At 48.0% G+C, this 21260-nt stretch overlaps 1 protein-coding gene across 1 annotated transcript in view; it reads right to left on the reverse strand.

Annotated features, from left to right (window-relative positions):
- The window catches only part of TG (thyroglobulin), a 232735-nt gene that overhangs the window by 90865 nt on the left and 120610 nt on the right, over positions 1–21260 (reverse strand). Inside the window, exons 37-41 of the mRNA XM_003792866.3 lie at positions 20502–20666; positions 15655–15874; positions 13938–14031; positions 12215–12374; positions 5627–5829 (exon numbers count right to left, since the gene is read on the reverse strand). Of these exons, the coding sequence (XP_003792914.1) occupies positions 5627–5829; positions 12215–12374; positions 13938–14031; positions 15655–15874; positions 20502–20666 (842 nt within the window). The remainder of the gene's footprint in view (positions 1–5626; positions 5830–12214; positions 12375–13937; positions 14032–15654; positions 15875–20501; positions 20667–21260) is intronic.

Raw genomic sequence — 21260 nt, forward strand, 5'->3', positions numbered from 1 at the left:
GCTTATAGGTTTCAACTTTTCGAGTAAATTTGCAACTGGAGAGGGGGAGCAAAGACCATCAACTGGGTACTGCTTTACCAACTCAGCATCTTCTCAAGATGCAGCCTTGAGAAACCCAAATGGTATGACTTTTGAGGGGGTCTTATCAACCTTGAAGGTGGTCCTAGGGGACTGAGGGATTGAGGGACAGAACAAATTCTTAGCAACTGTTATGAAAATTCGGTCCCACCTGGATTCTTCTGCACCTTGCTTGTGACACAGGAGTTATGTGAGTTAGTTTTTGTTGTTTGCTTGTTCATTTGTTCCAGTGGTTATTTTTGAGAGAGGGTCTGCTCTTCTTTCTTCCAGGCTGAAGTACAGTGGTGTCCTCCTAGCTCACTGTAATCTCAGATTCCTGAACTCAAGGGATCCCCCTGCCTAAGTGTCCCCAGAAGCAGAGACAAGCAGGCACCACCATGCCTGGCTAACCTCTCTATTTTTTGTTAAGACAGGGTCTTGCTTATGTTGCTCAGGCTGGTTTGAAACCCCTGGCTTCAAGTGATCCTCCTACCTCAGTCTCCCAAAGTGCTGGGATTACAGGCATAAGCCTCTACCTGGCCAATACCCAAGCTATTCATTCTTATGAGACTTTCTTATTATAAATAATTTTTGAAAATCTATTTAATAGACACAGCTCAGGTGCTGAGGCAGTGGAAAAAGATGAGATCTCTGATATCATGAAATCATGCTCTAATGTCATAATGAAATAGGACCCTTTTGGACAGTGGTAAGTGCAGTACAGAAAATAGCAGGCTTGAAAGCAGCAGCCCACCAGGTAGGGCATCCTTGAGGTTAATGCTTAGGAAAGGTTTCCAAAGGAAGGCAAAGTCTGAGCCAAGGAGATGAGCAGCAGAACAGCCAGGCAAAGGTCTAGGAGGCATCTGGAGGCAGTAGGAACAGTAGGGCCATTCTTTTTTTTTTTTTTCTTTGAGACAGAGTTTCATTCTGTCCCCCTGGGTGGAGTATCGTGACATCATAGCTCACAGCAACCTCAAACTCCTGGGTTTGAGCAATCCTCTAGCCTAAGCCTTCTGTGTAGAAAGAATAGGGACTGAAGATTCCATTTGGGGCAAGGGTAAAAACACCCCCACAAAAAAGGAAAAGCAGAGAAATAAGCTGAGCAAGGAATAAAAACAGTTTAGCTAGCTTACTTTTAAACCACCAGCTAAATTACTTATCTGAGCAGTTTCTGCTTGTACTGGAAGGCTGGCCTGTAAGAGATACAGCTTGAAACTCTGAGGAATAATGGCTATAGACAAAGCTATGCACAAGGCCTGGGAAGGAACATTAACCAGGTCATCCCCTGCCCAGTCAGCAGCCAAAGCAAATATCCATTGAGCTTTGTTTGATGGCCAAGGCAGAGATTAAGGGAACATCTCAAGCCCTGAAATATGGACAAGAAGGCTTGTACCCTAATCACAGAGGTAAACGCCTTCAGGTGGAGATCAAAAGAATTTTCCGTTCCACCAGTTCTTCAGAGGAGACTGATCCTGTCATATTTGCTCCAGAGAGAACTAGAGGGGATTAACCTCCCCCAAGGCATCTGTGTGCGTGACCACAGACAGGAGGCTGCCCCCTCACAAGGCTCGGGTTTCAGATTTCTCAAGGCTGCTCAGACTCTTAAAGTTAATGATTATAGAAAGAATAAGAACTAACATGCTTACTCGGAGAAACTGCTGGTATTTTTGTTCCCTTCCTCAGCTTACCCTCTGGTCTAAATGAAAAAATAGCCTTCTATAAAAGCTGAGTGGAGCAAACACTCAAGGCCACTTGCTGGAACCCCACAAGCTAGTGGTGGTCTCCTGTGTTCCCACCTTTGAAACTCCATCCTGACTTTTTATCTCTCACCGGACCTCCTCTGTCCTCTCTTAAAACTGGCCACAGAATGCATGATTGCAGCAAGCTGCTCTTCTTCCTCCAACCCGGCCCTGGAGCAGGTAAAATACCAGGGACTTGCTTTTGTTTGGAGTTGCCTTTCCTTGGCAAGGGAACAGAGGAACCTGAATTTCAAGTTCATATGATATGCAGGTTACCTTGCAGCGTGTGTGTCATGAGAGCATCCTGAGACCTTGGAAGATAAAATGAATCATACTGATTTGATTTTGTAGGCAAAGAATGCAAGATGAAAAGCTTCCTCCAAGACCTTGATACAGACCAGGACCCTAGGCATAATCTCTTTCTCTTATACCTCAAGACCCCAGAGTCCCAAGTTCCTGGAAAACCAGCCTCAGAAAGAGTGGGAAAACATGTGTGTTGACTTTGTGCCCCAGCCTCTAATGCAGCTCCTCTTGCTGTGCATGCTTTGGGAGGTCATTAACTTCTCTGAGCCTCAGATTTGTTATCTCTAGATTGAAAATAAAATAAATGTAAGGAATCTATGAGATGAGATATTAAAGGACTTTGTGGCCTGAAATATGCTAAGCAGTAATAGGTTATCAAATATCATCACCACAGTTTCTTTTGGCTCCTGTTTCAATAGTTCTGGACCCAAGATTTGCAGAGAGACTGAAGATTTTATCCAAGAATAAATTTCTAACTCACAGTCATTCCCCCAAACATCTGCTGGTAAAGAACACATTTAAGGAATGGTGGGACCACACCTACGGTACATTTTACAAGGGTACTTGTTGAATCTACTAAATGTAGAATCTAAGTGTCTTAACACAATAACTAAGAAAATGCAGTGAAGGCTATGCTAACCAGTTTCATGAAAGTATTCCAAATAGAAGATAAAACCAGCACATTGTATCCCATAATTGCATTAATGTACACAGCTATGATTTAATAATTAAAAAAACTGCTAATATATTAAAGTATTTTAGATCTCTTGATTCCAAATAATTTCCCATGCATCCCAGAGACTGCTGGGAGCAGTTGTAAAAGCTGCTTCCAAATGACTAAAACAGATGAGAGGGTTTATTTTTAAATATGCTACCATTTGTTAAAACAGATTAGTTTTTGAAATTCCCCAAACACCTACACCCTCAGAAAGAGAAATGTGTTTTCTAGGACTATTGGAAGGTATTCTGAGCATTTTCTGGGTCCTAGTGAGTGTCTGGTTTCTGAGAGGGCCTTGGCGAAACCCTCTGGGATCAACTGAAAGCAGGATAATCTCTTTGCAACATCAGGAATTGAAATATGTTTGTGCTCAACTCTCCTGCCACTGAGATGGACCAACTTCAGAGGGACAGAGTGAAGAAAATTGGAATCAAAGGACAAGAAATAGAAGAAAGAAGCGGGAGGGAGGTCACTGGAGTGGCTTGTGGTTCCCAATGTCTGAGCACTCCCCCAGTCATCTGCCAGCTGCTGCCCTGTTAATGATGGAGCATGTGGTTACTGCAAGATGTGCCGAGCGGGTGCTAGGGGCCCCATGGAGAGCAAGGCACCCAGAGCCCTGCCGCACTGGAGCCTCCCATCTTGAGGGGGGCAGCCTTAGCACTAAGAGTGATTACTTACTGGTGGACATCATGGGATATTCCACATAAGAGAAGTACAAGCAGCACAAGCCACAGAAAGGGGCCCAGTTCTAGGCTGTAAAGTCAGGAAGGCCTTCCTAAGGGACAGGAAAGGCAGGCAAAGAAGGGGCTGGGACAAAAGCATTCCACACAGAGGAAACTGCCTACAGGAGGAGGAAGAGATCATGGACTCCAAGGGATAGTAAAGACCACTGCGGCTGACAGAGAGAGATGGAGGAACAGGGGCTCCTGTTTTCTGTTGGGAAAGGTGACAATGCTGATCTAGCATCAATCACACCTAAGGCCCAAAACACTGACACTTTTACTGTCCTGTGATCAAGGGTTTGGGTCTCAGGAATGCTGGGCAGGGCTGGGGTGCAGTTATGTGGTCTTGGAATTGCTACCAGGTGGATGAGGGCTCCCGCCCATGGTGTGGGTCTCAGGGGTTCTCCATAGGGGACTTCATAGTCTCCTGATTGCTTTCTCTACCTCTGGCATTGCCCCTCTTGACTCTACCCTCCATCCCATCCTAATAGAAGTCTTCCTAAAAGGCTGCTCTGAGCAAGTTTCCCACCTGCTTAAAAACCTTCTGATGGCTCACCAGTGTTCACAGCAGCACTGCTTGTGACAGGCAAAAGGCAGAACCCAAATGTCTATCAACAGATAACCAATGAATCAAATGTGGTCCATCTGCACAGTGGTATACTATGCAGAAATCCTGACACAGCCTATGACGGGGCTGAACTTTGAAGACATCATGCTAAGTGAAATCAGCTGGACACAAAAAGATGAATCTTGTATGATTCTACTAGTACGCGGCAGCTAGAACAGGCCAATTCCTAGAGACCGAAAGGAGAACAGAGGCTCCTTTCCTCCCAGAGGTTACCAGGGGCTGAGGGGTTGGGGGAGTGGGCAGTTTGTATTTAATGAATACAGAGTTTCTATTCTGGTGATGGATAGTGGTGAGGGCTGCACAACCCTGGAATATATTTAATGCCACCGAACTGTAGAATACAAATATCTTAACACAATAACTGAGAAAATGACATGAAGGCTATGTTAACCAGTTTGATGAAAATATTTCAAATTGTATATAAAAACAGCACACTGTACCCAATGACTGTATTAATATACACAGCTATGATTTAATAAAACAAATTTAAAAAAAGAAAAACAAAATACTGAAAATCATAAAATGAAACCAACAAGCAAACAAAAATAAACAAACCCCTTTGAAGGATCCCCAGGCACTCCGGATAAAACCCAAGCTGTTCAATGGGGTCTGGCCCCTCTATGCCTCCCCACTGCTGCCCAGCAGGGCTCGGTCCTCCAACTGCTGCCTGTGGCCAGGATTCTGCCTGTAGTTATACAGCCACCTTCAGCATTCAGCTCAGACACCCTCTCTCTGGGGGTGCGTTCCTCCATGCTCCCTCCTTCCTCTATGCTTCACTGGGGTCTTCTCTTTGGGCCACCCTAAGATCCTCTTTTAAATATATGCTTTAAGTGTTTATCTCCCACCCTTAGTAACTACAGAATTGCTGAGAACTGGAACACATATTATTTACCACGGCATCTCCTGCATCTAGCACTGAACATCTGGTACAAATTAGATACACAATAACAGTAGAAACTAATTAACAGCAGAATAATAGACATCAGAAATTATGCTGGGGCCACCTTCGTCCATCATCATTATCATCATTATATCGTCATAATTATTGTCATCATCAACATCACTGTATCATCATCGCCATCACTGTCATCATCGTCATGACCACCACCATCATCATCACCTCACAGGCACTTCAGACCATCCCGGAGAATCATGAGTAATGAGTTCTCTTCTTTACCACCATTCATTGGCAAGGGAGGTAACTTACGGTTCAGACCACTAAACCCTAATGAGACACTCCCAGGAAATAAAGACACTTTACCACCTAGAATTTGACACGGGTAGAAAGTATTCAGGAGATCCCCTTCAGCATCCTAGAACCGTGTGTACATGGAAAGATAAACAGGAGCCATACTCAAGACCCGGGACAAGGACAACCCAAGAGATGGAAGCCATCTGAGGGAGCCACCTCCCCCCAGCAGCATCTGCAGTAAGACTGAAGCTAGCGCTTGAGACTCACCATCAGCACAGCCCTCCGGAAGAGTCTGGAGTCAGTGGCTCTGGTTTTGAGGAGGTGGATACTGGCCACGTCAGCCCCGCCACGGTCTGCTGCCAAGCACACACGGCGAGGGTCTCCGCCGAATGCTCCAATGTGGGTGCGTACCCAGGTCAGAGCTGCCACCTGGTCCAGCAGCCCCCAGTTGCCACTTGCCTCTCCAGACCCTTCAGAAAAGAAGAAAGACTTTCACCCTTTGACATTTTGCAATCTCATTTAACAACCATGGTGTTGTCTCTGCCAGGCACTTGGTTCCTCTAAGATACCTGGGCTTTTGTCCCACAGGTTGAGATAATGAGTTACAAATACAGTGAAGGATAGTGGGAAGAATATTGGCTTTGAAATCAGACACAACCATGCTTGAATTCTAGCATTACCTTTGCCAGCTAGGAGACCTTAGACGTGACCCTTCACATCCATGGGCCCATGGCTTCCCATCAGTAGATGGGAGCGTTGCTCAGTTAGAGGCAATGCACATGCAGTTCCACCACTCGTTGGTGGGAAGAGGTGAACTCCCTGCCCTACACAGCTTGGACCCCATTTCAGGTGGCTTCCCAGGACAGTGGCCAGGCCAGGTGGGGGCTCTAGATCCTATTCCTTCCCCTTCCTCGTCTTCTGCAACTATAATATCATGCAACTAAACTAATCTCTTTCCTTTCTCATGGAAAGGACAGGTTTTAAACATGTGTTAAAAACCCAGCACTACTATTTTTTAATGAAGTATAGCACAAACACATTCTTCTTTATAGCTTCTTGGGACACTACATGCCCACTCCCTTCTGATCATTCTGAAGTCAGTGGATGCCCCTTGTCAAGGTACCCTGCAAACTTGTGCTCCTTTATGAAATCTCGAAACACTAACCAGCATTCTCGTCTCCACTGAGGAGGCCCCCACACATGTTTTCTGACTTTGCCCTAAGAAACAGATATCAAGGCGTCCAGGACCCCTACATGCAGACCAACATCAAATAAACACACATGTGCAGCTCAGATGCTCCTAGAGCTCCAGCCCCACCACATCTCCCCATGAGGCACCGTAGCTGTGATTAACAGGCTTCAGTATCCAGCAAGAAACCACTGACAAGACTCTGTATTCTCACATAGAAAAAAGAAGGAAAAAATAAAAAGTCTGATTCTCCAATGTAGTATTCACAAAACTGAAGCTAATACCCATGCAGAGACATGAACAAATCATTTTCCAGCACATCACATCATGTTCCGAGATTGGTAAAGCCATTAGTATCACATAATCCCTGCTGCAAACTTTTCTGGGGTGTGCATATTGTTAAGATGAACACGTCTGTTTCCCTCAAGGTCTCAGGGAACCCAAAAAAGCGGGGCACTGACTCCAACTCCTATAAATTTGGGAGGTGATATCCATGGCCTGCCCTTCCAGGGACAATGGGGAAAGGGGGATGTTCCTGACTCTCACTTCTCATGCGTCAGCTTCCCACTACCTGAGAAGAGCCAGTGCTGTCCTCTGGGGTCCACCCTCCCAGGAGATCAGGGGTGAGGGCACTTTCCAGGGCTCTCATCAAACTAGTGCGGACTGGGCTCCATCTGGGGCTGGGCCAGGCACCATGCTGGGGACCGTGCTGGGGGCACTCAGCACAGAAGGCAGGTAATAAGCAGTTATAGTCTGAGAGTTCAGCACCCTTTCTTTTCCTGGTGAAGAAATTAAAACTTAAGAAGGAAAGAGCTTGTTTAGATGCAAGAAGTAAATGTGAGATCAAGTTGGAACTCAAATCCTAATTCACAACCAGAACTCTGTCCTAATGCTTAATCTAATTCAAACATTTGTTGAAAAAAATCTACCATGTGTCTTAAACAATGTATGTGTTCTATTTCTGGAATTATCGCCACTCAAAGAGGCTACATAACTCCCTCATTCCTAGTGTATCAAGTCTGAATGTCTTCCTGGCTGTTCAGATTTTTCAAGATGTCCGGTTAGCCTGCCTGATCAGTCTGAGTCCCTGTCACTGCCCACATCCAGCCTGTTGCAGCCTGGGGTGGCTCAGCCCCAGTTCTCCTCACACTCAGGTCCACTAGGTTCAGTCTCACCATAAGCACAAGCTGCACCACAGATGAGTGTGTGGGAAAGCTCAGCCCCAGGGCAGGGGAGGACAGGGCTCTGGCCGCTGCCCAGGAGCTACCGCCTGGTGGGGAGGCGGATGTGGACGGAAGCTCTCTGGACCTGGGTAGCGTCCACATGGCCCTGATCTGCCCACCACTTACTCCTCTGATCAGGGCCACCCAGCAAACATTTCAATTGTCCCCTCGGCAGAAGCCCCCCTAGTGCAGTTCTGGGTTCCCAGCAGGTCCTCAACCAGGTCCTGTCAATGGACACGGGCAGGAGGTGGCACAGAGGCTTCCGAGCCAGACTGCTGGCTGCAATCCTGGCCCCACCACTTACTGGCTGTGGGGTCCCTGGACAAGTTACTTAGGTTTGTGGGCTTTGGTCTATAAAATGATGACAGTACTTACCTCTTTCAGTTGTTATGATGAATAAATTAGCTACTGTTTATAAAAGGGAACCAAACAGAGCCTGGCATAAAGCACTATAGAAGATTAACTTTTTAATAAAATAGAACAAGTTTAGTCCCTACCATCATCTCACCGATGACCCGAGAAGGGCCTGCCTTGTCTCCTGCGGCAGGAGCAGCAGCCGTGATAGGCCCCACTGGGGCCACCTTCTGTGCCTGACCTTCTATTTAGGAAGGACACAGACCCTCTCCACAAGGGATGGTGAGGTCATGCACTGCATGGTTCCTACTGGCAGCCTGGCCTTCTGTCTGGCTCCCTGGCCAAAGCACACTTCCTCCCTCCCACGCCCTATGGAGGGCCAGCAGACCAGTGCCTTGTCCACCTTCTCCTTCTCTGTCCCTGATGCCACCCCCAGCTCCCCTCAGTGCATTGCTGTGCCAGGCAAAAGACAATCACTGAGTGCCAGATGCCCCTGAGGTCTGTCCTGCCTGCAGCATCCAAGCCTGGGGACAGATGTGGCCTCCCCTGGCCCACTGGGGAAGCCTTCACTATTTTTTCCAACAGCTCATTTCGACAGGCGCCAAGGTTGCCTTTAAATACAGGGCAGGGCTTGTCTTTTCTCTCAGAAAGCACGAGTTTGTCTAGCCAGCCTCAGGCTGGGCACTGGCTTCAGCTTCCATCTTTCTCTACCTCTTTTGAAAAGTGCCTCTGGAGCATGGGGCTCTAGGGGACCATCTCCTCTCTGGGACACATTTATGGGCCGAGCTGAGGCACACACTGCAGCTATTCAGCCCGATTCAATAAATGCCAAGGCTGCTGTGGCCACCATCCAGAGGCAGCTCTGTGCCCGCCACTAGGCAGATGCTGGGCCGGGAACAGAAGAAAACACAGCCCGGTCTTGAAAGAGCCCCTGTCTGCGGGAAGATGGGGACGCTGACTCGTGCAAGTCCTGCTGGGTGCCAGAGGAGGCCTTCCGGCTTTTCTCTCATGCACTCTCTCACGGAAGCTGCTACCTTGCACTGGCCTCATCTGTTGACAGATGGGCCCTGCAATAGGAGGTGGAAAGAAGGAACTGCCCTGAGCCCCCGGAGCCTCAGGCCTCACAGAGCGCTGGGGGGCCTCTCAGACCCTGTCCTGCAGGACCCCAGGCTGAGGCTGGCATTCAACGTGAGCAGTCCTTTCCAGACCTCTCTTCTGAACAGCCATTTTCAACTGTTTAAAATGGAAAAAGGAAACGATGAATTGGCGGAGCATGAGGAATCTGTAAGGCAATAAAGCCCTTCTGTGCGACCCTGCAATGGTGGACGCGGGACATCTTGTGTTTGGCAAAACCCCTGGAACATACCACGCGGAGAGTGAGCTCCAATGTAAAGTATGGAAGCTGTGAGTCACGTGCATAATAAAATGCCCTGCTGGTTCAGCCAGAATCACAGCGTGCCCACCCAAAGCATGGCATTACTAACAACGGGGAAACAGGGGCGGGGAGAGGGAGTGTTGGGAATGCTCTGTGCTTTCTGCTCAAGTTTTCTGTAAACTTAAACCAGCTCTAAATAGCAAAATCTGTTAATTAAAAAAAAAAACCAGAAAAGGGGATGGAGGAAGTGTTTGTGCCACAGGCTTACTGGGGGGACTAGCAGAGACGAGGCCGCTCCGCGCTCCCCAGGGAGGGGAGCACCTGCTTCCAGTTGGTGGCTGCACCCAGTGTAGCTCTGCAGAGCCTGTCCCCCAAGTGTGCCTGAGGTGGGCAGGAGAGGGCTCCTGCAGCCAGGAGGCCTGTGTCCCTATCATGGGTCTGCTGGTCCGCTGCCCAAGGTCCTGTCTCTGTGCCTCAGTTTCCTGAATAATTCACTGAGGATACTGAGGTCTCCGTGCCCCTTTCAGGGCAAACTATAAGGAGGTGCAGTGCAAGAGACCCAAAGGGTCTTTGGAAAATCGGGAGGGACTTGCTATGAGAGCCAGTGAATAAAACAAAGGGCCTGTGGCTAAATGGACACAAAAGACTGACCTTGCTCTGTCCAGGAGGAACAAGGCATCCACAGGCCTTTCTAGGCCCCTGAGGCGGCGAGCCACCATTCAGTACTTCCTGTTATTATTCAACCAGCAGGTCTAGTGCCCAGGATGCCCCTGTGGGTGATAAAGGCCCTCACGGAGCCTTGTCTCAGCGTGAAGTAGCCACTCAATGCCGGCCATGCAGCTCTCCTGAGAGCTGAAGGGGGCCACCCTGGAGAAATACCTGGCACAGGGAGGCGCCCCACTGGTGCAATTTCCCTTCTCTCTTGCTGATAGTTCTCCTCTGAGCAAAAATGAACAGGCACCATTGGTGCAAGTGAGGAATAAGTGTTCTGGAAGTTTCCATCGCCTCCCTACAGCAGCTGTCCCTGCCAGCAGCCAAAACGAGTTTGCCTCTCCAGAAGCACATGAATTCTCAGCAAGATTACATTCTGTGAAATCAAAATCCTCCACCCCCTCAGCAACAGACAGCATATGGAAAGTCGCTCTCTTCTGTCTCAAAATGCTCTAAGCCAAGAAGCCAGCCATGTCTGGGGCGAGCTCCATGGGCCTTCCACAGGACAAGCCCTGAGTGTCACCCGCCTCTTCTGAGAAAGGAGCTACTGACTCAGTTCCTCACAGTCAGTGTTGCATTCAAACAGACCAAACGAGACCCAGGAAAGAGAGAAAATAAACTCACATGTGAATAATTACTTATACTCTCCAAAGAGTGTCCACAAAGCCCCAGTCACCTATGTCTCAAAAGCACATCTGTGTGAAGTAGGGTGGGGATAATGCAGTGAGGGACCTAGGGTTCCCCAGGCCGAGAACAGGGGGAGGGTAGGGGGAAGCTGTATCCCCTCTTAGGTTCCCAGGGGACCCTGCTACCTCTAAGGGAAAATCTGAAATCATTGTCCCTGACTCCCCCCACATTGGCATAGCTGCATTTTGCCTTAATTTGTTGCCTGTTTCCTAAGTTTAATATCTTCTTATGTCTGGCCCAGGCCCAGAATCTTGGTTGTGGTACCCAAGGCCTCATGCCATGTGGTCACCAGCTCTCTGGGTTTCTGTTCCTGCAGGATACCTACCACCTTCACACCCTAATCCGCCATAGCTCCTTCCCTCCTGCCCCCACACTGAGCATGATACAACGGGCCAGGTCTTCAACAAGACCCTTTCCAAACAGAGATGAAGTTCCATGCCCATCCTTGAGGGCATGTACAATCCACTACATTCTCTAAAACCTTCCCAGTATTCTCTCACCTGGATACACAGGGTAAAATGTTCCCATTTTCCAGAGGAGAAGACTGATAGTCGGAGAAAGGAAGAGTTTTTTCCAAGGTCCCACAGCCAACAAGTGGCAGAGCTGGCCTTTGGCTCTTCAGAGTCCAAGGCCAGTGTGTCCACCGTCTCCCACCATGGTCTAACACCCCCACCACCCCTGCCGATGTCTGAAGAAGGAAGAGAGGACGTAGTTGGAGGATGTTTGGGTCGGTTCAGACCTCAGTTCTGCCCTGGTGAGTGATAAATATGATCCTGCCTGGGCATAGCGCAGGACAGTGTTCACAGTGAGGCCCGAATTAGAGGAGGTGAAAATCACTACCCACACAGCCCTCATTCTCAGGCAGACGGCCTCCCCACAGGCCGGAGAGCACCCCGCGATGCACACACCCTGAGCCTGTTCAGGGCAAGTCAAGCCCTGGTGCATCCTGGCTCTGCTATTTCCTAACTACATAACCTGAGACACTTTCTACCCTCCTGGGCCTCGATTTCCTCTTCAACATATACATGCACACACACACACACACACATACACACACACGTACACACACCCTCCACAAGATAATGCCCATGATGTACTTGGAACAGCTTTAGACACAAAATTCTCAATAAATGGCAACCATTGTTCTCATGTATAGGTGTCAGCATCAGTGGAAGGTCTCAGAATGTGCTGGAACCTCTATTGTGTGCCTCACCAGGCTAGAGGAGGGGTAGAGGCAGCAAGGGATGGAGCTTCAGGGAGAAGGGGCCGAGCCTCGGTGCAGGGGTCAGCAGCCCCCACCAATGCCAACAACTCACCAGAACTCAGGAAGCCGAAAACACCCACTCGGTAGCTAGCAGTGACCACGATGAGGTCGCCAACAGCAGCCAAGATGGAGCCATCGACCGTGGGCCATGCTGCACTCCCGTCGCCCTGCACCATGTTGTGGAAGAACACCAGCACAGATGCGTTGGGTGCCTGTGGGGACAGGAGAAATTCCGGCTAGAGGTGATGACGGCCATTTGCCCCCACAGGAGCTTGGTGAGGCCACTTTTCCCATGCGAGGTGCCAGATGCTGAATCGTCCGTGGGCTCTTCCTGTTGACTTTGTCCTGTGGATGCATTTACCCTGTGACACGAGCTGAAGTTTGTACCTCCCATTCTTAGATTGAAGTCCTAACCCCCGGGTCCTCAGAGTATAATTGCATTTGGAGTTAGGGCTAATGAGGTAATGAGGGTCGTGGTGAGGCCCTAATCCAGCAGAACTGGTGTCCTTATAAGAAGGAGAGAGTCCTCCTTGCCCGGGGTCCTCTGTGGCTCTCCTCAGTTGAACACCTTCACTGCACCTTGGTGATGCAGAGCCTTAGTCCATTAAGCACTTGCTGAGGACCAGGCACTATTCTAAGGATCTACATTTGGTCCCAAAACAGCTGTGTGAAGTTGGCATATTATTATTATTAATCCCATTTTACTGATGAGGAAGCAGAGAATTAGAGATCACACAGCCTGGAGGTAGAGGAGCTAGGCTGACAATGTTACAGTAGAATATTATTCTCCATTTGGGATCTGATGCCCCCCCAGGCATGGTACATGCAGGCACCAGGTGACTCAGGTCCGTCCAGGGTCCTGCCTCCTGTGGCAGGTCCACTTCATGTTCAATAGCTCCCCCACACAGATGCCTCCACACCAGGGCTCCCTCACCAGCAGCACCCATGACCTCAAGGACCTGCCTCTGTCAGCCTGGGCTAAGCACTCTGACCTAGAACATTGCAGGAGATCTTCCACCCCTGAAGTAGATGCTGTAATGACCACAAACACCCCATTCTACAGGTTTGAATGAACAAGCCATTCTCAGAGGTTCAGAGCATGAAATAACTAGTTAAAACTCCCACAGAATGGAAGAGGCCAATCCGTATTCTAACCCTGCCCTGACCTCTCAGGTGCTCTCCTGGCCCTTCCCTGCCTTCCCCACTTGGCGGAACTGTAAATTCTTCAGCTACGAGACCTTTTGTTTCACTTGCTCTGGGCTGTGCAGTGTCAGCTCCATGGCTAACACTCTTCCTTCACACCCCTCCCTGCACAAGTATCACCTCCTGATCTCCCCCTGACACTTCCTGTCACTTGGGTCTCCTTGCCCTGCTTATTTTTCTTCACAGTACTAAGTGATGCCATAATTGGGTGATATTTATTTATCTATTTATTTCTTCCCCTTTCACTAACACACAAGCCTTATGAGGGCTCTGGTACACACCTATGCCCCAGCCAGGACAGGGCCACGAGTGCCACAGACCCTGAGACCCACTGAGGGAACTAGGGGTCTGATGCACACTGTCCACCCCATGTGGTGCTGTGGGTGAGGACATGGGGAGGAAGCAGGAGGCTGCTCTGATCACTCTCAGCCATCCAGGCCTCCACAAACCTCAGAGCCACCTGCACACAGCACCAGCAGGGCACAGGCTCTGTGGGCCACAGGGGAGGTAAGTGGGCAGTGCTGGCTCTAGGGACAGCGGATTTTGGCAAACACAAGTGCTTTGGAACTCACCATGTTCTGAGGGACAAACACATTGAGATATAAGCAATCTTCACTGACTTCAAGAGATGTGGGCATCAGGATGCCTGGCTGCCAACAGCTGGCCCTGCAGATACAAACTGTGTGACCTTCAAGAGAAACAGCCATGAGCACATGCCCCATCCCTCTCCCCTACCCATTGCCTATGGCACGAAGACCACCCCACTCCAAAGGCCCGGGTTCCCATCAGCTCTGTGGAAAGTAGGAAGCTTCCAGAATTGGGGCTGGAACAGGATGCCCTCACTCTCTGGTCACTGGACTGTAGAGGAACATTTCCCAGGGACCATCCACCAGCCTAGAGAGAAAGGTGCTGACCTGGTGGCCCAGGATAGAGCAGGGGACAATGGAGGCCTCTTGGGACCACTGCCCTCACTTGCTCCAAAGTGTAGACCTCTCTCCAGATGGGACATCTGACCTATTTCCCACCACAGTGCAGAATCCCCGGGTGCTGGTCTAAGCATGTCCTGGTACAGGAACTGAGCCCACAGCTGAGACCAGGCCTAATGGTGGCAGGATATTCATCCACCCAACAGGCTACTTGAATGTCCCCCACGCCTTACCAGCTCTGGGCTGCAATGACCCACACTCTGCGGTCACTCTCCACTCACGGCCTAGGCACCTGGATCGCCTCATCTATCAAGTGGGTGCTTCCTAACGTGGTAAGGTGTTCTAGTTCACGGGCAGATAGCACGCCTTCCCGCCTTCCCGCCTTCCTGCCTTCCTGCCTTCCTACTCTACCGTCTCAGTTATGTCCTCACTGTGCTTTGCCTGGAGCTCCCTGCAAGCCTCCTAGCTCATTACCCTGTCCAGCCGGGGGCTAGAACACCTTACCACGTTAGGAAGCACCCACCGACAGATGGGTGCTGTGGGCCTGTGGCGCACCCAGCAGCCCACCACAGGTGGCAATGCAGGTGGAGGGTGAGCTGCCTGAGGACAGAGGCACGAGGTGCAGCAGAGAGGGAGAGGCCTGTGGGGAGGAGAAGGGCAAACACAATGGGGGTCTCCTCATGGGCACCCTGAGTGTGCTCCAATTAGAGAAGTACACGGAAGCATCCTGCAGTACGTCCACGATTTACAGTGTGCGTGGAGGAAAAGGAGTGGGGCAAACTGAAGCTTCTGATGGGGGAAGAAGATAGGAAACGGGTGCTGTGAAATAATAGCTTGTAATAGTGTCTCTAGCAGACAAGAACTTTGAACAAGCCTTCAAAATTCTTGTCATTAGTTCATTGACTTTTCCCAGCTTCCTTCCAGCAGAAGGGGCCAGGAGAATGAGCTCAGCCACTGCAATTCTGAGGCAAGTGCTCTGCGTGCCCCACCTCCAGGTTTGGCCGAGGGGAGCCCCCCTGCGGACTAATCCATAACCCCTCTTTCCCAGATCAACATCCAGGTAGACCTTGGAGGAACACAGAGCCTCCATGGCCTAGGCCCATGAACCCCTGCCTGGAGCAGAGCACACAGGCCACCACATCACCACATGAACTTCACACGAACAGAGCCCTAGTGAGCCACTGAGTTTTGGGGCCATCTGGTATAGCACTTAATGTCCCCCCAACTCATAAGTCTCTCACCTTCATACATTGATACATTGCTCAAGCCAGAGTGCACTGCTCTGCTACCAGACTCACTGTGGCAGATGAGGATAGGAAAGGCCCTCTCCAGGCACTCACCAAACATACTCCACTCAACATACCTTGGCCTGCTGGCATTCCAGGAGCCAGTCCAGTTCCAGGGCTCTGGTGCCCGGAAACGGCTCTCTGCCAGGGGTGGGGCAGCATAAGGAACTCCAAGGAACTGGTCCACTTGCTTCCATGATGTGCCCACCTGGACAGCCTGAGACCTGCCCAGCAGCTGGCCATGGGTGACAATAGGCACAGAAGGTACAGACGCCTCATAGCTGAGCAGAGGTATGCCTGTGGGTACAGGGGGGAAGCAGTGAGTACCCCCTGCACTGGCATTCTGAACGTGTTTTAAACAAAGGAGGGAGAAATCAGTGGTTTTTGCAACTGTAAAATGTCAGTAATTCATTCAGGTAGAACCCCGTAGCTTAAGTCTAGTTAAGTTTTCAACTTGAACAGAAAGAAATAATAACAAAGACAACTGATCTTTATGAGGCACCAAATGTGTGTGCACAGGGAAGCAGGGATTTCTCCTGCATGTGTGTTGTTAATATCCTGCACATCTTCCCAGTTGGACTTCAAGGGGCTGCCCACCCAGGCCCACAGCCCCCTTCTAACATCCTGGGCATTTGGAAAGAACAGAGGGCACCTGGCAGGCAATATTCAACCTGCCTGGGGCCAGCTGGGGCAAAGCTTGTTCACCAATCAGCATCATGTCTGTGCTGAAATGTATAGATTATTTATATTAGAAGGGGTGAGTAAAGAATATTATTTCTTCAGGCGCTACAAGTCACATTTTACCACCAAATGAGTTTGCTACAAACTTAGAAAGAGAAACTGACTTTTAGAACTTCTGAATTACGGCTAAGGGATTATATACCCATATTTACAGTTCACTGATAAAGAAATAAGTTTAGGGGCAGAGGCTTAGGGCCTGCCAGGACCCCACAGTGAGGCAGGATTCAAAGCTACGCCCTCTGAACTCCACCTCTAAGCTTTGCCCTCTCTGTGTCTCAGGTGCGCCTGCCTGTGAGGCCCTCCCTCCTACTAGTTCAAGTCTAAATCTTTCTTACCCATAAGGCCAAGACTGGGCCATTTGCTCACCCTGCTGGGTCCCCCAGGGCCCCTCCAACCCCCCTTGTAATGCTAATCACCAGCAACTTCGATCTCTTCCCCATAGCCTGATCTTGTTTCCTTCAGGGCATTTTCATTCATTCATTGACTTGAATAATTAAGCCAATGATTAATTGACTGATTTAATAAACTTTTGGGGGGGTCCTGACTTGTTGCCAAGTACCATTTTCAGGAACTTGAGACAGGCCTGATTCTCCAAAAGACTTAAAGCCTTGCACAAAAAAAAGGAATAAATACTCTTGAAGACATTCTTCGTATGTGAGTAATCTCTTACAATGTCTAAAGGTACTGATAAGAAAAGATGAATACAAGTCATGTCAAGCAACTTGTAATGCAGAAGTCAAACATGACTTGAGCATGACAAATTTAATACAGTTTTTTTCTTACTTAAAATGTGTGTGTATTTTTTGGCTCCCTCTCTCTCTCTATATATATATATATATGTGTGTGTGTGTATATGTACATGTCTATACATATATACATATGTGTATATGTATACATATATGTGTATGTATGTATAGACATGTATATATACATATACACACATATATATATATACACATACACATGTATACACAATCACACACTCACAACAGTAATGACTAGATAGGAATAAGGAGAAAGGAAGCAGACAGGCAGAAGTCCATCTATTCCTCAAGGGTTTGAAATAATGTGATGGTTCTCAATTTGAAGTGATTTTGACCCTAGATCATTTGACTGTGCCTGGAGATATTTTAAATTGTCACAAGAGTGAGAGAGATGCTACTGGTATCTAGTAGGAGAGGCCAGGATGTTGCCAAACATCTTATAATGAACAAGTCATCCCCACTTCACCAACACCCCCCCCACACACACACACAAAACAAAGAATTCTCCAGCCCCAGGTGTCATTGTGTTCTGAGATTGAGAAACCCAGGTACAATATTGGTTCATGCCATCCAGTTCACTGACGATCACCCTCAGTGACCCTCTGGTGCAGTGAAACCAACAGATGGCCCAAAGGGTTGAGCAGATCTGTATTTTATGTTATGGAAAAGCTATTTATTGGGGCTCAGCGCCTATAGTACAGTAGTTACAGCGTCAGCCACATGCACCAAAGGCTGGTGGTTTCTAACCTATCCTGGGCCAGCTAAACAACAATGACAATTGCAACAAAAAAATTGCTGGACATTGTGGTAGCCGCCTATAGTCCCAGCTACTTGGGAGGTTGAGGCAAGAGAATCACTTAAGCCCAAGAGTTTGAGGTTGCTGTGAGCTGTGACACCACAGCACTCTATTGAGGGTGACATAGTGAGAGTCTATCTCAGGGAAAAAGGGAAAAAAAGCTACTTATTGGGAAAACTTTGTAATCTTTCTGATCCTCAATAGTCTCAACTGTGAAATAGGAACAATAGAAACTCCCCCAACACGGTGATGTTAGGAATCCATAGCAACACCTACGTCTTTCACGCCTCCTGCCTGGCAGGTGGCAGGAGTTCAACACCTGAATGAATGAATGAGTAGAAGGAAGAAAGGAAAAATAGAAGGAGAAAGGTGGAAGGGAGGCCTAGAGAGAAAGAACAAGCAAACGAAAGCTTCTCTGTTGCAAAAACATTGGACTATGAGTTAAAACTCAAAATGAGCACTCAGGATGGAAAAAAACAGTTGCTGTTTTTCAAGCTGACCTCAAATCACAAATCATGGCTGATCTCACTCCCACAGTTCCTTCTCACAAGATTTCCTGTCGCAATTTTAAATCAAAAGGTGTCAGGCAAGCACTTAGGACCATGGCTGTCACAGTGGCAGAACCTTCTGCTATGCAGGAAACAGCCACATATCATGAACGTGGCACCACGTTGGAGGAGCGAAGCCAGAACAAACACACGGCTAAAGAATTTCGAGGGAATGAAGCCTGAGCCTGCTTCCCAGGGACAGTGGCATTCATTCCTCCTTTCAAAGGCTGCTCAGCGATTCTCAAGCTAAATGAAATCAAACATGGAAAAAATGCCAGATGTGAAGTTCTCTCTTTTGAGTTCTTTTGCAGAAATGGTAGATTCTTCCCAGAATACTCACATATTTAGGCCATGTGACTACCTAGGTTAAAGAAATCATCTGTAGACTCCGTGCTGATAGCACAGTGGTTATGGTGCTCAATACACATACCTAGACTGTTGGGTTCATACTCAGCCTGGGTCAGCTAAACAACAATGACAAATGCAACAAAAAATAGCTGGGTGTTTTGTTGGGTGTCTGTAATCCTAGCTACTTGGGAGGCTGAGGCAAGAGAACTGCTTAAGCCCAAGAGTTTGAGGTTGCTGTGAGCTGTGATACCACAGCACTCTACTAAGGGTGATATAGTGAGACTGTATCTCAAAAAAAAAAAAAAAAGGAAAGAAAGAAATCATCTGTGGCTACATACAACATACATTAGCTGCAAACAAATGATGTCTGTATGAAGGTGACATGTACACAAATACGGTGTGTATCTTCTTTCAGAAGTGAGCATTTCACATTGAATTTTATCATACTGAATTCCTAGAGAGGCAGTCTAATTTGCTTTACAGAATTCAAAACTTAATGTTAAGATATGTCTCAGCAGAACTACCACACAGATCAGCTACACTATTGGTGAATTATACTATTAAAATCTATCTAGCTTGACTAAATAATATAAATGTCCAGAGAGACATAAGAGAAGACTTGAGATTGAGGAGCTAAGATCTGAGCCCAGAGGAATCAAAGCATTTCCAGGTCTGGAAGACACTCTCATGATCTGAAGGCTGAGGTCAAGAAGGGGCAGCAGAGGAGGGCATCAAGACAGGACTGAATGACTGTCAATGCTCTAGGACAGGAAGGAGCCAAATCCAGTGGCTACCTAGTTTCTTAAATAAAGCTTTATTGGAATGCAGTCAAGTTGATTTGCTGAAATATTGTTTATTGCTATTTTCATGCTACAATGGCAGTTGAGTAGTTATAACAGAAACATGTGACTACAGAGCCAAAAATATTTATTATCTGGCCCTCTACAGAGAAACTATGCAATCCCTGCTCAAGGAGACAAGATGGGCAGGTTCAGCCAACACTTTAGCACAATAAACACATCTAGTTGGGAGGTGCATCCCACAGGCTCCCAGCTCTTAGCAATTTTACTTGGATTTATATGCTACACCCGCTTACAGGCCTCATCCCAGGTGCCCCAAGCATCCAACACAATGTCTGAAAAAATATTTTTTAACTAAACTCAGCCTGGATCAGCTGCCCTCTCGAAAGTTCCCACAATGTGGAATTCAGGCAGTGCAGGTTTGTGGGAGAGGATGGCATCTTGAGGTAGGAGATCTGGCTCCAAGTTCCAGTCCTCCATCACTATCTATGTGAAACCAGGTACGTATTGTAACTTCTCTGGGCTACAGGCCCCTGATCTCTGGGATGGGGATAAAGCCTTATCCTGCCACCACACAGGATTAGTATGAGGACCAAATGAGATAAGGTCCATGAAAGAACTTTCTAAACTACAAAGCAGTAATAAAATGTGACCTAATTAATCATTTCACTAAGAAACTCAAAGGCCAAGTTGGCCTCTATAACTCAAAAGAGTAAATGAACAAAAGTGACACAGAAGTAGGAGTTTTTTCTATCTTCCTTTTTTCCTTCTTTCCTTTCTTCCACCCCATGTGAGTGGCACCTAGCTCAACATAGCTTTGACCAAAACAAGCTACCACCCACCAAGTCACCCCATATATTTGAACAATTCCTGTCAACCATGCCCAGGTTCTTAGGAATCGCTGGAAAGGCACAGGCCTTGGCTTACCCGGCTTCCGGTAGACGTGGGTGGCCTCCTCATGGAGCAGAACTTGGCAGTTCTGGCCCTGCAGGCTATGTGTGCAGCTTTGGATGTCAGAGTAGAACACACACCTTACAGCCCCAGGTCGGGTTTGCAGAGTTGCTATGCGGCAAGCCTGGTGCTGGGAACATTCTGCACAGATGAGGAAGAAAAGTGAGACTTGGGCTTAGAGGTGTTACCTCACTCCTGCACCCAGGTATCCATGCACGTAACCTGCCGTTCATCTGTCTTTCTACCCATGCATCATCATCCATCCTTCCATCTAATCATATATCCGTCGGTCCATCTATCTGTTCATCTTCCATCCATCCACACATCTGATCATTTCATCTGATCATTCATCCTCCAGTCCATCTATCTAACCATCCATGCATCATCAATCCTTCAGTCTAATCATGCATTCATCAGTCCCTCTATCCATTCATCTTCCATCCATCCATCCAACCATCCACACATCATCATCAATCCTTCAGTCTAATCATGCATTCATCAGTCCCTCTATCCATTCATCTTCTATCCATCCATCCATGTATCATCATCCATTCTCTTATCTGATCATTCAGCCTCTAGTCCATCCATCCAACCATCCACGCATCATCATCATACCTCCATCTAATCACACATCTAACAGTCCATCTATCCATTCATCCATGCATCATCAATCCTTCAGTCTAACATGCATTCATCAATCCACCTATCCATTCATCTTCCATCTATCCATTCATC

This window comes from Otolemur garnettii, unplaced genomic scaffold (genome assembly GCF_000181295.1).
Source record: "Otolemur garnettii isolate 467f Iridium unplaced genomic scaffold, OtoGar3 scaffold00062, whole genome shotgun sequence".
In the NCBI taxonomy this organism is placed as follows: Eukaryota; Metazoa; Chordata; class Mammalia; order Primates; family Galagidae; genus Otolemur; species Otolemur garnettii.